The sequence below is a fragment of the Oncorhynchus keta genome, chromosome 21 (assembly GCF_023373465.1).
Source record: "Oncorhynchus keta strain PuntledgeMale-10-30-2019 chromosome 21, Oket_V2, whole genome shotgun sequence".
NCBI lineage: Eukaryota > Metazoa > Chordata > Actinopteri > Salmoniformes > Salmonidae > Oncorhynchus > Oncorhynchus keta.
Window position 1 is genome coordinate 33,358,389 of NC_068441.1, and position 14,477 is coordinate 33,372,865.

Consider the following 14,477-nt stretch of genomic DNA (forward strand, 5'->3'; position numbering starts at 1 on the left):
AGGAGTAGGCCAATCTGTTGGGAGAAGGAGTGGAGTAGGCCAATCTGTTGGGAGAAGGAGTAGGCCAATCTGTTGGGAGAAGGAGAGGAGTAGTAGGCCAATCTGTTGGGAGAAGGAGAGGAGTAGGCCAATCTGTTGGGAGAAGGAGCGGAGTAGGCCAATCTGTTGGGAGAAGGAGCGGAGTAGGCCAATCTGTTGGGAGAAGGAGCGGAGTAGGCCAATCTGTTGGGAGAAGGAGAGGAGTAGGCCAATCTGTTGGGAGAAGGATCTGTTGGGAGAAGGGAGTAGGCCAATCTGTTGGGAGAAGGAGCGGAGTAGGCCAATCTGTTGGGAGAAGGAGCGGAGTAGGCCAATCTGTTGGGGGAGAAGGATCTGCGGAGTAGGCCAATCTGTTGGGAGAAGGAGAGGAGTAGGCCAATCTGTTGGGAGAAGGAGTGGAGTAGGCCAATCTGTTGGGAGAAGGAGTGGAGTAGGCCAATCTGTTGGGAGAAAGGAGGCCAATCTGTTGGGAGAAGGAGAGGAGTAGGCCAATCTGTTGGGAGAAGGAGAGGAGTAGGCCAATCTGTTGGGAGAAGGAGTGGAGTAGGCCAATCTGTTGGGAGAAGGAGCGGAGTAGGCCAATCTGTTGGGAGAAGGAGAGCCAATCTGTTGAGAGAAGGAGCGGAGTAGGCCAATCTGTTGGGAGAAGGAGAGGAGTAGGCCAATCTGTTGGGAGAAGGAGCGGAGTAGGCCAATCTGTTGGGAGAAGGAGCGGAGTAGGCCAATCTGTTGGGAGAAGGAGCGGAGTAGGCCAATCTGTTGGGAGAAGGAGCGGAGTAGGCCAATCTGTTGGGAGAAGGAGCGGAGTAGGCCAATCTGTTGGGAGAAGGAGAGGAGTAGGCCAATCTGTTGGGAGAAGGAGTGGAGTAGGCCAATCTGTTGGGAGAAGGAGAGGAGTAGGCCAATCTGTTGGGAGAAGGAGAGGAGTAGGCCAATCTGTTGGGAGAAGGAGCGGAGTAGGCCAATCTGTTGGGAGAAGGAGTGGAGTAGGCCAATCTGTTGGGAGAAGGAGCGGAGTAGGCCAATCTGTTGGGAGAAGGAGTGGAGTAGGCCAATCTGTTGGGAGAAGGAGCGGAGTAGGCCAATCTGTTGGGAGAAGGAGTGGAGTAGGCCAATCTGTTGGGAGAAGGAGTGGAGTAGGCCAATCTGTTGGGAGAAGGAGCGGAGTAGGCCAATCTGTTGGGAGAAGGAGCGGAGTAGGCCAATCTGTTGGGAGAAGGAGTGGAGTAGGCCAATCTGTTGGGAGAAGGAGCGGAGTAGGCCAATCTGTTGGGAGAAGGAGTAGGCCAATCTGTTGGGGAAGTAGGCCAATCTGTTGGGAGAAGGAGTGGAGTAGGCCAATCTGTTGGGAGAAGGAGTGGAGTAGGCCAATCTGTTGGGAGAAGGAGTGGAGTAGGCCAATCTGTTGGGAGAAGGAGTGGAGTAGGCCAATCTGTTGGGAGAAGGAGTGGAGTAGGCCAATCTGTTGGGAGAAGGAGTGGAGTAGGCCAATCTGTTGGGAGAAGGAGTGGAGTAGGCCAATCTGTTGGGAGAAGGAGTGGAGTAGGCCAATCTGTTGTTGGGAGAATCTGTTGGGAGAGGGAGTAGGCCAATCTGTTGGGAGAAGGATCTGTTGGGAGTAGGCCAATCTGTTGGGAGAAGGAGCGGAGTAGGCCAATCTGTTGGGAGAAGGAGTGGAGTAGGCCAATCTGTTGGGAGAAGGAGTGGAGTAGGCCAATCTGTTGGGAGAAGGAGCGGAGTAGGCCAATCTGTTGGGAGAAGGAGTGGAGTAGGCCAATCTGTTGGGAGAAGGAGTGGAGTAGGCCAATCTGTTGGGAGAAGGAGTGGAGTAGGCCAATCTGTTGGGAGAAGGATCTGTTGGAGTAGGCCAATCTGTTGGGAGAAGGAGTGGAGTAGGCCAATCTGTTGGGAGAAGGAGTGGAGTAGGCCAATCTGTTGGGAGAAGGAGCGGAGTAGGCCAATCTGTTGGGAGAAAGGGAGGAGTAGGCCAATCTGTTGGGAGAAGGAGAGGAGTAGGCCAATCTGTTGGGAGAGAAGGAGTAGGATCTGTTAGGCCAATCTGTTGGGAGAAGGAGTGGAGTAGGCCAATCTGTTGGGAGAAGGAGTGGAGTAGGCCAATCTGTTGGGAGGGAGAAGGATCTGTTGGGAGAAGGAGAGGAGTAGGCCAATCTGTTGGGAGAAGGAGGGAGAAGGAGTGGAGTAGGCCAATCTGTTGGGAGAAGGAGCGGAGTAGGCCAATCTGTTGGGAGAAGGAGTGGAGTAGGCCAATCTGTTGGGAGAAGGAGTGGAGTAGGCCAATCTGTTGGGAGAAGGAGAGGAGTAGGCCAATCTGTTGGGAGAAGGAGCGGAGTAGGCCAATCTGTTGGGAGAAGGAGTGGAGTAGGCCAATCTGTTGGGAGAAGGAGTGGAGTAGGCCAATCTGTTGGGAGAAGGAGTGGAGTAGGCCAATCTGTTGGGGAAGAAGGCCAATCTGTTGGGAGAAGGAGTAGGCCAATCTGTTGGGAGAAGGAGAGGAGTAGGCCAATCTGTTGGGAGAAGGATCTGTTGGGGAGTAGGCCAATCTGTTGGGAGAAGGAGTGGAGTAGGCCAATCTGTTGGGAGAAGGAGAAGGATCTGTTGGGAGAAGAGTGGAGTAGGCCAATCTGTTGGGAGAAGGAGAGGAGTAGGCCAATCTGTTGGGAGAAGGAGTGGAGTAGGCCAATCTGTTGGGAGAAGGAGAGGAGTAGGCCAATCTGTTGGGAGAAGGAGAGGAGTAGGCCAATCTGTTGGGAGAAGGAGAGGAGTAGGCCAATCTGTTGGGAGAAGGAGAGGAGTAGGCCAATCTGTTGGGAGAAGGAGAGGAGTAGGCCAATCTGTTGGGAGAAGGAGTGGAGTAGGCCAATCTGTTGGGAGAAGGAGTGGAGTAGGCCAATCTGTTGGGAGAAGGAGTGGAGTAGGCCAATCTGTTGGGAGAAGGAGCGGAGTAGGCCAATCTGTTGGGAGAAGGAGAGGAGTAGGCCAATCTGTTGGGAGAAGGAGAGGAGTAGGCCAATCTGTTGGGAGAAGGAGTGGAGTAGGCCAATCTGTTGGGAGAAGGAGCGGAGTAGGCCAATCTGTTGGGAGAAGGAGTGGAGTAGGCCAATCTGTTGGGAGAAGGAGTGGAGTAGGCCAATCTGTTGGGAGAAGGAGCGGGAGCCAATCTGTTGGGAGAAGGAGTGGAGTAGGCCAATCTGTTGGGAGAAGGAGAGGAGTAGGCCAATCTGTTGGGAGAAGGATCTGTTGGGAGAAGGAGGAGGCCAATCTGTTGGGAGAAGGAGCTGTTGGGAGAAGGAGAGGAGTAGGCCAATCTGTTGGGAGAAGGAGTGGAGTAGGCCAATCTGTTGGGAGAAGGAGAGGAGTAGGCCAATCTGTTGGGAGAAGGAGAGGAGTAGGCCAATCTGTTGGGAGAAGGAGTGGAGTAGGCCAATCTGTTGGGAGAAGGAGCGGAGTAGGCCAATCTGTTGGGAGAAGGAGTGGAGGAGAAGGAGGCCAATCTGTTGGGAGAAGGAGCGGAGTAGGCCAATCTGTTGGGAGAAGGAGTGGGGATCTGTTAGGCCAATCTGTTGGGAGAAGGAGCGGAGTAGGCCAATCTGTTGGGAGAAGGAGAGGAGTAGGCCAATCTGTTGGGAGAAGGAGCGGAGTAGGCCAATCTGTTGGGAGAAGGAGTGGAGTAGGCCAATCTGTTGGGAGAAGGAGTGGAGTAGGCCAATCTGTTGGGAGAAGGAGTGGAGTAGGCCAATCTGTTGGGAGAAGGAGCGGAGTAGGCCAATCTGTTGGGAGAAGGAGTGGAGTAGGCCAATCTGTTGGGAGAAGGAGAGGAGTAGGCAATCAAGGCCAATCTGTTGGGAGAAGGAGTGGAGTAGGCCAATCTGTTGGGAGAAGGAGCGGAGTAGGCCAATCTGTTGGGAGAAGGATCTGTTGGAGTAGGCCAATCTGTTGGGAGAAGGAGTGGAGTAGGCCAATCTGTTGGGAGAAGGAGCGGAGTAGGCCAATCTGTTGGGAGAAGGAGAGGAGTAGGCCAATCTGTTGGGAGAAGGAGAGGAGTAGGCCAATCTGTTGGGAGAAGGAGTGGAGTAGGCCAATCTGTTGGGAGAAGGAGCGGAGTAGGCCAATCTGTTGGGAGAAGGAGTGGAGTAGGCCAATCTGTTGGGAGAAGGAGAGGAGTAGGCCAATCTGTTGGGAGAAGGAGAGGAGTAGGCCAATCTGTTGGGAGAAGGAGTGGAGTAGGCCAATCTGTTGGGAGAAGGAGTGGAGTAGGCCAATCTGTTGGGAGAAGGAGCGGAGTAGGCCAATCTGTTGGGAGAAGGAGAGGAGTAGGCCAATCTGTTGGGAGAAGGAGAGGAGTAGGCCAATCTGTTGGGAGAAGGAGTGGAGTAGGCCAATCTGTTGGGAGAAGGAGCGGAGTAGGCCAATCTGTTGGGAGAAGGAGTGGAGTAGGCCAATCTGTTGGGAGAAGGAGTGGAGTAGGCCAATCTGTTGGGAGAAGGAGCGGAGTAGGCCAATCTGTTGGGAGAAGGAGAGGAGTAGGCCAATCTGTTGGGAGAAGGAGAGGAGTAGGCCAATCTGTTGGGAGAAGGAGTGGAGTAGGCCAATCTGTTGGGAGAAGGAGTGGAGTAGGCCAATCTGTTGGGAGAAGGAGAGGAGTAGGTCAATCTGTTGGGAGAAGGAGCGGAGTAGGCCAATCTGTTGGGAGAAGGAGTGGAGTAGGCCAATCTGTTGGGAGAAGGAGTGGAGTAGGCCAATCTGTTGGGAGAAGGAGAGGAGTAGGCCAATCTGTTGGGAGAAGGAGCGGAGTAGGCCAATCTGTTGGGAGAAGGAGAGGAGTAGGCCAATCTGTTGGGAGAGTAGGCCAATCTGTTGGGAGAAGGAGTGGAGTAGGCCAATCTGTTGGGAGTAGGCCAATCTGTTGGGAGAAGGAGTGGAGTAGGCCAATCTGTTGGGAGAAGGAGTGGAGTAGGCCAATCTGTTGGGAGAAGGAGTGGAGTAGGCCAATCTGTTGGGAGAAGGAGAGTAGGCCAAGTTGGGAGAAGGAGGAGGCCAATCTGTTGGGAGAAGGAGAGGAGTAGGCCAATCTGTTGGGAGAAGGAGTGGAGTAGGCCAATCTGTTGGGAGAAGGAGAGGAGTAGGCCAATCTGTTGGGAGAAGGAGTGGAGTAGGCCAATCTGTTGGGAGAAGGAGGAGTAGGCCAATCTGTTGGGAGAAGGAGTTGGGAGAAGGAGTAGGCCAATCTGTTGGGAGAAGGAGAGGAGTAGGCCAATCTGTTGGGAGAAGGAGTGGAGTAGGCCAATCTGTTGGGAGAAGGAGTGGAGTAGGCCAATCTGTTGGGAGAAGGAGTGGAGTAGGCCAATCTGTTGGGAGAAGGAGTGGAGTAGGCCAATCTGTTGGGAGAAGGAGAGGAGTAGGCCAATCTGTTGGGAGAAGGAGTGGAGTAGGCCAATCTGTTGGGAGAAGGAGTGGAGTAGGCCAATCTGTTGGGAGAAGGAGCCAATCTGTTGGGAGAAGGAGTAGGCCAATCTGTTGGGAGAAGGAGAGGAGTAGGCCAATCTGTTGGGAGAAGGAGCGGAGTAGGCCAATCTGTTGGGAGAAGGAGTGGAGTAGGCCAATCTGTTGAGAGAAGGAGCGGAGTAGGCCAATCTGTTGGGAGAAGGAGTGGAGTAGGCCAATCTGTTGGGAGAAGGAGTGGAGTAGGCCAATCTGTTGGGAGAAGGAGCGGAGTAGGCCAATCTGTTGGGAGAAGGAGTGGAGTAGGCCAATCTGTTGGGAGAAGGAGTGGAGTAGGCCAATCTGTTGGGAGAAGGAGTGGAGTAGGCCAATCTGTTGGGAGAAGGAGTGGAGTAGGCCAATCTGTTGGGAGAAGAGGCAGCAGGGAAAAACATTCATAAAATGACATGCCATCCTAAAACTGGTTACCTCCAGTTCTGTTTGTGATATTAAGATTCTAACAACAGCAGTATGTTATATAGACTTATTTTGGAAAAATCAAGAATGAGGGGGATATGACCTTATAACTGGAGAGGAATTAAACATTTTAAATGTGTTGTTAGTCATTATGATGATGTCTGTCTTTCTAGTGTTAATATACAGAATCACTAAGAAATCCATTCATATTTGGTTTAGGAAGGCCATAAAAAACATGATACAAGACAATGCATTTCAAAAGAACAGAATAGCATGTTTTAAGTTGTATTTATCTGTGCTTTAGTAGCCAAGGCTATGGCTGTGTCATGCCAATGAAATGAAGGTGTTAATTTAGCAGATATAACAGGCCCTGCACCTACCACAGTCCACATATATTTTACAGTAAGAATATTATGGGATATAACAGAAGAAAATAGAAAGGATATTTATCCCAAATGTCTATTGCTGATTGTTACCAGTAACCTACTCACATGAGGAACATGCAGGGAGCCACCGTTATTCTAGGAGAAATTATATTTTGAAACAGAGACCATCCCTGCAATTTGTGGAGTTGTCATTAGAAACCTTAGAATCTGCTCTTTCTGATAGGGTATAGCAATCACATGTCAGGCCTGCATGGACCTCTGTCGGATGATATGGAAGAAGTACTATTTCCCTTCTTTGTCAATGCACACTGCGCTGGTCATCTGTCACTATTTGACAATTGATAATATTGTCACCCATCAGAGTACTTTAGTCCACATATATTATTATTGTTATTATTTTACGTGTGAAAATAGTTCCAATGTAGTTTAGGTGTCATTTGGACGGGCCAGCTGGGCAGGCAACTGTTGTCTTACAGTCAGAAAATACACTATTGTATTATTTGAGTAGTTCAAGTTGAAGTTTTATTAGTTGTACTGTATGTACGGGATAGACATTGTATACATCGTCTAACGAAATGCTTATTTGCAGATTCCATCTCGACAATGCAACAATAATAAAAGATAAGAATAGGAACATAAAGTAAATGGCTCAGTATAATATATAAATATTTTTTTGCATAAGTATAATATAGGAAGGCACAATTTATTGTACAATATTTACATGTGTTTTGGGGATGGGGGCAATGTATAAACTGATCAGTATAGTAAGGGTTTTGTAGCAGCAGTTTTGAGGTGTGGGTGTGTCCATGAGTTTCTGAGTGTCTGTGTGCATAAGTGAGTACATGTGTGCTAAGGTGCAGAGAATCAGAGCAGGTGGACAGTGCAGTTCAAGCATTCAGCAGTCTGATAGCTTGTAAATAGAAAGTGTTTCTGAGCCTGTTAGTATCAGACCTCATGCCTCGATACCGTCTGCCCGACGTTAAAGGAGAGAACAGCTTGTGGCTGTAGTGTGTGTGGTCCTTGATTATGCTGCGTGCCTTCCTCAGGTACTGTTTCGAGTAGATCTCCTGGATGGGTAGGAACACAACCCTAATTATGTACTTGGCTGTCTTCAACACCCTCTGAAGGGCCTTGAGGTCATGGACGGAGTTGCTGAGGTTGCTGCCTTGAGGTCATGGACGGAGTTGCTGAGGTTGCTGCCTTGAGGTCATGGACGGAGTTGCTGAGGTTGCTGCCTTGAGGTCATGGACGGAGTTGCTGAGGTTGCTGCCTTGAGGTCATGGACGGAGTTGCTGAGGTTGCTGCCTTGAGGTCATGCGCTCGATGGTGCAGTGGTAGTATTTGGAGAGGACTGCCGAATTTCTTCAGCCACCTTAGTATTTGCAGTCTATGCGCTTTTGGATCATTCAATACATTTTCTGACTGATTACAATTGACATTTGATGTCCTGGGGTTTCTTATGACCTATTTTAACATAATAAAGGCATTCATTTAGCATTTTATTGTTTATTATGGAATATTTACACAATTGAAATATCAACAGCATGACCGTCATGGCCATTGTAGTAGTTATGGAATTTCAAGTATTAACTGAGAGATCTGTGAATTAGCATGTCATCAGGGACTTTTTAGGCCAATGATGACAGCAAAGAAGAAGGCTGTTATTTGTCCCACTCCCAGAGTCCCCAAGCTTCCAAAAGGCATCAGTAGAAAAATACTTTAATTTAGGAGTAAATTAAACAGGATGTTCTGGTATGCACACAAGTCAAGTCGAATATATATCAAGTGCATTTTACATTGACATACACAGTCATAACGGTTCTCAACAAAACCAGAATGGACAGAGGCACATTCTCAGGGAAAAGGTAAGTCACAGATTGACGTAAGACACTTTCCAGATAACTAATGAAGTTATCCCTCCCCTTACTGACTATCTCTTATTTGCTTTCCCTCTCCTCTTATCTTCTACCCTTATCTTCATTTGATCCTCTTTCTCTCCTCCCCACTCATCTATCTATCTATCTATCTATCTATCTATCTATCTATCTATCTATCTATCTATCTATCTATCTATCTATCTATCTATCTATCTATCTATCTATCTATCTATCTATCTATCTATCTATCTATCTATCTATCTATCTATCTATCTATCTATCTATCTATCTGATGAAAGCAGATGATGGCCGAATTGTTATGCTTTTGATTGACAAAAAAATAGTGAGAGTCGCGCTTGTTTCTCAACTAATATTCCCTATGCTCATTTGTATTCACTTTCCCATCTCTCCCCAGTGGCTGTGCTGCTGAAGGATGACTACTTTGTACGGGGGGCAGGACTGCCTGGACGCTTCAAGGCGGAGAAGATTGAGTTCCATTGGGGTCAGAGTAACGGATCAGCAGGGTCAGAACACAGCATCAACGACAGGAAGTTCCCTGTGGAGGTAAGATTGGTTGGCCACAGAGGATAGGGGGTGTAGGGGTTAAATCATATGGACACAGAGGATAGGGGGTGTAGGGGTTAAATCATATGGACACAGAGGATAGGGGATGTAGGGGTCAGATCATATGGACACAGAGGATAGGGGGTGTAGGGGTTAAATCATATGGACACAGAGGATAGGGGGTGTAGGGGTTAAATCATATGGACACAGAGGATAGGGGGTGTAGGGGTTAAATCATATGGACACAGAGGATAGGGGGTGTAGGGGTTAAATCATATGGACACAGAGGATAGGGGGTGTAGGGGTTAAATCATATGGACACAGAGGATAGGGGGGGGGGTGTATGGGGTTAAATCATATGGACACAGAGGATAGGGGGCTGTTGGGGTTAAATCATATGGACACAGAGGATAGGGGGCTGTAGGGGTTAAATCATATGGACACAGAGGATAGGGGGCTGTTGGGGTTAAATCATATGGACACAGAGGATAGGGGGCTGTTGGGGTTAAATCATATGGACACAGAGGATAGGGGGTGTAGGGGTTAAATCATATGGACACAGAGGATAGGGGGTGTAGGGGTTAGATCATATGGACACAGAGGATATGACTGTTGGGGTTAGATCATATGGACACAGAGGATAGGGGGTGTAGGGGTTAAATCATATGGACACAGAGGATAGGGGGTGTAGGGGTTAGATCATATGGACACAGAGGATATGACTGTTGGGGTTAGATCATATGGACACAGAGGATAGGGGGTGTAGGGGTTAAATCATATGGACACAGAGGATAGGGGGGCTGTTGGGGTTAAATCATATGGACACAGAGGATAGGGGGCTGTTGGGGTTAAATCATATGGACACAGAGGATATGACTGTTGGGGTTAGATCATATGGACACAGAGGATAGGGGGTGTAGGGGTTAAATCATATGGCCACAGAGGATAGGGGGCTGTAGGGGTTAGATCATATGGACACAGAGGATAGGGGGCTGTAGGGGTTAGATCATATGGACACAGAGGATAGGGGGCTGTAGGGGTTAGATCATATGGACACAGAGGATAGGGGCTGTTGGGGTTAGATCATATGGACACAGAGGATAGGGGGCTGTAGGGGTTAGATCATATGGACACAGAGGATAGGGGGCTGTTGGGGTTAGATCATATGGACACAGAGGATAGGGGGCTGTAGGGGTTAGATCATATGGACACAGAGGATAATGGGCTGTAGGGGTTAGATCATATGGACACAGAGGATAGGGGGCTGTAGGGGTTAGATCATATGGACACAGAGGATAGGGGGCTGTTGGGGTTAGATCATATGGACACAGAGGATAGGGGGCTGTAGGGGTTAGATCATATGGCCACAGAGGATAGGGGGCTGTTGGGGTTAGATCATATGGACACAGAGGATAGGGGGCTGTAGGGGTTAGATCATATGGACACAGAGGATAGGGGGCTGTAGGGGTTAGATCATATGGCCACAGAGGATAGGGGGCTGTTGGGGTTAGATCATATGGACACAGAGGATAGGGGGCTGTAGGGGTTAGATCATATGGACACAGATGATAGGGGGCTGTTGGGGTTAGATCATATGGCCACAGAGGATAGGGGGCGAGACTGAGGGTGTTTATGGTTGAGACTGATACACTGATCCCAAAAGAGAAGGATGTGTCAGTGCAGGCTGTGAACCTAGAGTACAGGAGGTTACTGCAACTCAACGGGGTGAGTATAACCATGTCGGCCTCAAGCTCAGTGGATGAACGTAATTGTCTTATTTGCAAAAAGATGTGCAAAAAGAGAGTGACAGAAAGACTGTGACCAATACGGAGAAAGCAAGAAAGAGACACACATTGATTGCCTATTGTGGCTGTACTTTGCGATGCAGATACATTCTCACCCTGATGGCAGATTAATCATTCAGACTGAGTCAGGAGTCAGAAGTGGAGAGACACTTTCAGCATGTCAACACAGTGAACTTTCCAGCACCTAAAGCACTTAACTTTGTGCTAACATTATGTCTGTTGAATCAGCTACCTGTTTTTGATTCCTTTGCATACAAGTGAATTAGAAGGGGAGAGCTCTCCATGCTGCTTTTCTCTCCCATGTCTCATAGACCTGGGAATTCTTTCTTTCGAGCCGAGCACTGTTCTTATAAAGCCTTCCCTCTGGCAGTCAGGGCCCATATTCATTAAGCTTCTCACATAAAACCTTCCTTCCTTGTCTGTCTTTGTAGCGCTAGCTCTTTTCTTAGAGAGATTTTCTTCCCTACAGGTTTCTGATTCTGAATGCTTGTATAATTACGATCACCATTTTGTCTCCTCACATCTTTCTGTGACCAATGAACCGTTAAAGGGCACTGGATGGATGATATGCAGCCATTCTAATTGAAAGCAGTGCTCAGTATGGCTCAGTTGATAGAGCATGGCACCCTGCAATACCAGGGCTGTGGGTTTCATTCCCACATGGGGCCAGTATGAACAAAGTATGAAAATGCACACTCAGGTCTCACTCAAGTTTATTTTCTCAATAACACATAGTTTTTATATATTTTTGTCTTTCTATTATCGTAAGTGTTACCTTTTTTTATTTCTTCAATCGCTTCTTCATTCAAATCATTTTGATTTTGAAGTCGCTCTGGATAAGAGTGTGTTCTAAATGACTCAACTCTGGATGTATTAGCTGTTGTTACATATGGCTGCATTTGATAGTGCTGCCGTTACCTGTCGGTGGTGGTAATTACGGATGTGTAATTCACTTTGATGAAAGGTTTGTCTGGTTAGTGGGTAGTGAAGGGGGAGGAAGGAAAGGCAGCAGGAGAAGAGAAGGTAAAGGGATTTAATGCTATTCATTTCTGTTCAAATATTTGACTGGTTACAGGATCCTAGACGTTTGACGCTAGTTCCTATTTCACAGTATGGTCGTTTTCAAGCAAGAGGGAAGGCCGATGACATCACGACTTCCCGTCAAACTCTACTCCTTGCAGTTTGCAGTTATGTCTAAAAACACTATTTTGCTCAAAACATATTTTTGTTACCCTTTAGTGTGTGTACTTTACTGTATTTCTAGTGGGTGAGGCTAAGGCTTAAGAGGATGTGAGAGATGCTGAATGGTTGTAAACAAAGGAAGAGGCCATTTTCTTCTACTTGTCCAACACATTTATCAACTGCAGCATAACTTTCCCATGTTTCCTCCAACTACAGTGATATACAAATTTGTATAGTTCTGAGGCTGTACTTTTATAAAATACATTTTTTAAATCTGGTCACATACAGTGCCATCTAAAAGTATTTACACTCCTTGACTTTTCCCACATTTTGATGTTGCATCCTGAATTTAAAAGTGATTAAATTGAGATTTTGTTTTGGTCACTGGCCTACACAAAATACCCCATAATATCAAAGTGGAATTATGTTTTTTGAAATGTTTACAAATGAATGAAAATGAAAAGCTTAAATGTCTTGAGTCAATAAGTAGTATACCCCAGGATAAGTATACCTCAGGATAAGAATAAACAGATTGGAGCTAAGCACAGACAAAATCCTAGATGAAAATCTAGTTCAGTCTGCTGTCCATCAGACTTTGGGAGAAGAATTCACCTTTCAACAGGACAATAACCTAAAACACAAGGCCAAATATATACTGGAGTTGCTTACCAAGAAAACAGTGAATGTTCCTGAGTGGTCGAGTTACAGTTTTGACTCAAATCTACTTGAAAATATATGGCAAGACCTGAAAATGGTTGTTTAGTAATGATCAACAACCAATTTGACAGTTTGAAGATTTTTTAAAATAATAATGGGAAAATGTTGCACAATCCAGGTGTGGAAAGCTCTTACAGATTTACCCAGAAATAATCTGTAATTGTTGCCAATGGTGCTTCTACACTGAACAAAAATATAAACGCAACATGTAAAGTGTTGGTCCCATGTTTTATGAGCTGAAATAAAAGATCACAGAAATGTTCGATACGCACAAAAAACATATTTCTCTCAAATATTATGGACAAATTAGTTAACATACCTGTTAGTGAGCATTTCTCCTTTACCAAGATTATTCATCCATCTGACAGTTGTGGCATATCAAGAAGCTGATTAAACAGCATGATCATTACACAGGTGCACGTGCTGGGGACAATAAAAGGCCACTCTAAAATGTGCAGTTTTGTCACACGACACAATGCCACAGATGCCTCAAGTTTTGAGGGGCATGCAATTGGCATGCTGACTGCAGGAATGTCCACCAGAGCTGTTGCCAGAGAATTTCATGTTCATTTCACTACCATAAGTCACTTACAATGTTGTTCTAGAGAATTTGGCAGTACCAACTGGCCTCACAACCGCAGACCACGTGTATGGCGTTGTGTGGGAGAGCGGTTTGCTGATGTGATCAGTGCCCCATGGTGTCGGTGGGGTTTGGGTATGGGCATACGTAAGCTACAGACAGCTAACACAATCACATTTTATTGATGGCAATTTGAATGCACAGATGAATACCGTGACGAGATCCTTAGGCCTTAGGTCGTGCTATTCATCTGCCGCCATCAGCTCATGTTTCAGCATGATAATGCACGACCCTATGTCGCAAGGATTTGTCCACGATTCAAGACAATCATTTCCCTGCAAATTAAACATAATGTCTATAGAAAAAAAGTGTTTTTTGCAAGCAGAAGGCATTTAGAATAAAATGGCAACATCCCGTCCTATAGGCGGTAAATCATTAGATTTGATTGAATTCCATCTTTGAGGACTGCAACCATAGACATTCAATGTATTTATACCTATTAAGCCATTGTCAACTTCCAGTCTGCTTATTTTGCTCACAGATCACTGTCAATTGCCCACTATTACCCTATGTTTACATATTAGGCTATGGATTTCATGAAGAAAAATTATTTGTTTGAAAATGCAACTGGGGCCATCACACCTTCAAAATGATTCGGCAATCATCATTTATTTGAAAAACACAATTTCCTTCATCACGTGTTCTAATAAGGAAAGTTGGACAGAGAAATCCACTCCTGTCGAACGGATAGAATGTTGTCCATCTTTAGAACATTTTCCTGTATCTGCCGTTTCCATGACGCGTCCCAATGACGGGATCATTGGAAACCTGTCTATAGTGTGTAGTATTTTTCATTTGAAATAGACATGACGTGTGCGTGCTTTTGTGTGTCCGTGTGTAAACATTTTGAGGAATAAGAGTTAAAAGGTAAAGAAACCTTCATAAAACCTGACATCCTTTAGGATTGTTACCAGTCACTCTTCTCTATGGCCTTGTCCCAATATGTGTATATAGTTTGGCTTACCCCTAAAAAACTTTGATTTTCCATTCATAAGTCCACTATATGATTTGCCAAACATCATTATCTATTTTCATATCATATGAATGTTCAGTCTTTCCCACAAATAAACTGTATCTAAAAGGTTTGAGCCATTCACTGTTTGACAGTCAGTCAAATGGCATATTTGTCATTCAATGGAAAATGGTCATTTTCATCATACCATATCAGCCATATATATCACCTAGGAGTCTTTCTTAGATTCACTTGAGAACAGAACTTCAGATAGTTATCTTCAACGTATGATTACTGTTTTATTTCTAACAAAAGGGGCTGCAATTTTTCCTGTGCACTTCTTGCTGCTTACTTGTCCTCCATTTTATCAAGTGCGCTCGCTCACCGGCCTCCCTCTGA

The 14,477-nt window shown here is 46.3% G+C and overlaps 1 protein-coding gene across 4 annotated transcripts in view; it reads left to right on the forward strand.

Moving 5' to 3' along the window:
- The window catches only part of LOC118376044 (receptor-type tyrosine-protein phosphatase gamma-like), a 305,336-nt gene that overhangs the window by 154,801 nt on the left and 136,058 nt on the right, over positions 1-14,477 (forward strand). For all 4 annotated transcript variants that reach the window (XM_052473725.1, XM_052473726.1, XM_052473724.1 and 1 more), the window contains one exon: positions 8,634-8,782. In XM_052473725.1, the coding sequence (XP_052329685.1) occupies positions 8,634-8,782 (149 nt within the window). The remainder of the gene's footprint in view (positions 1-8,633; positions 8,783-14,477) is intronic.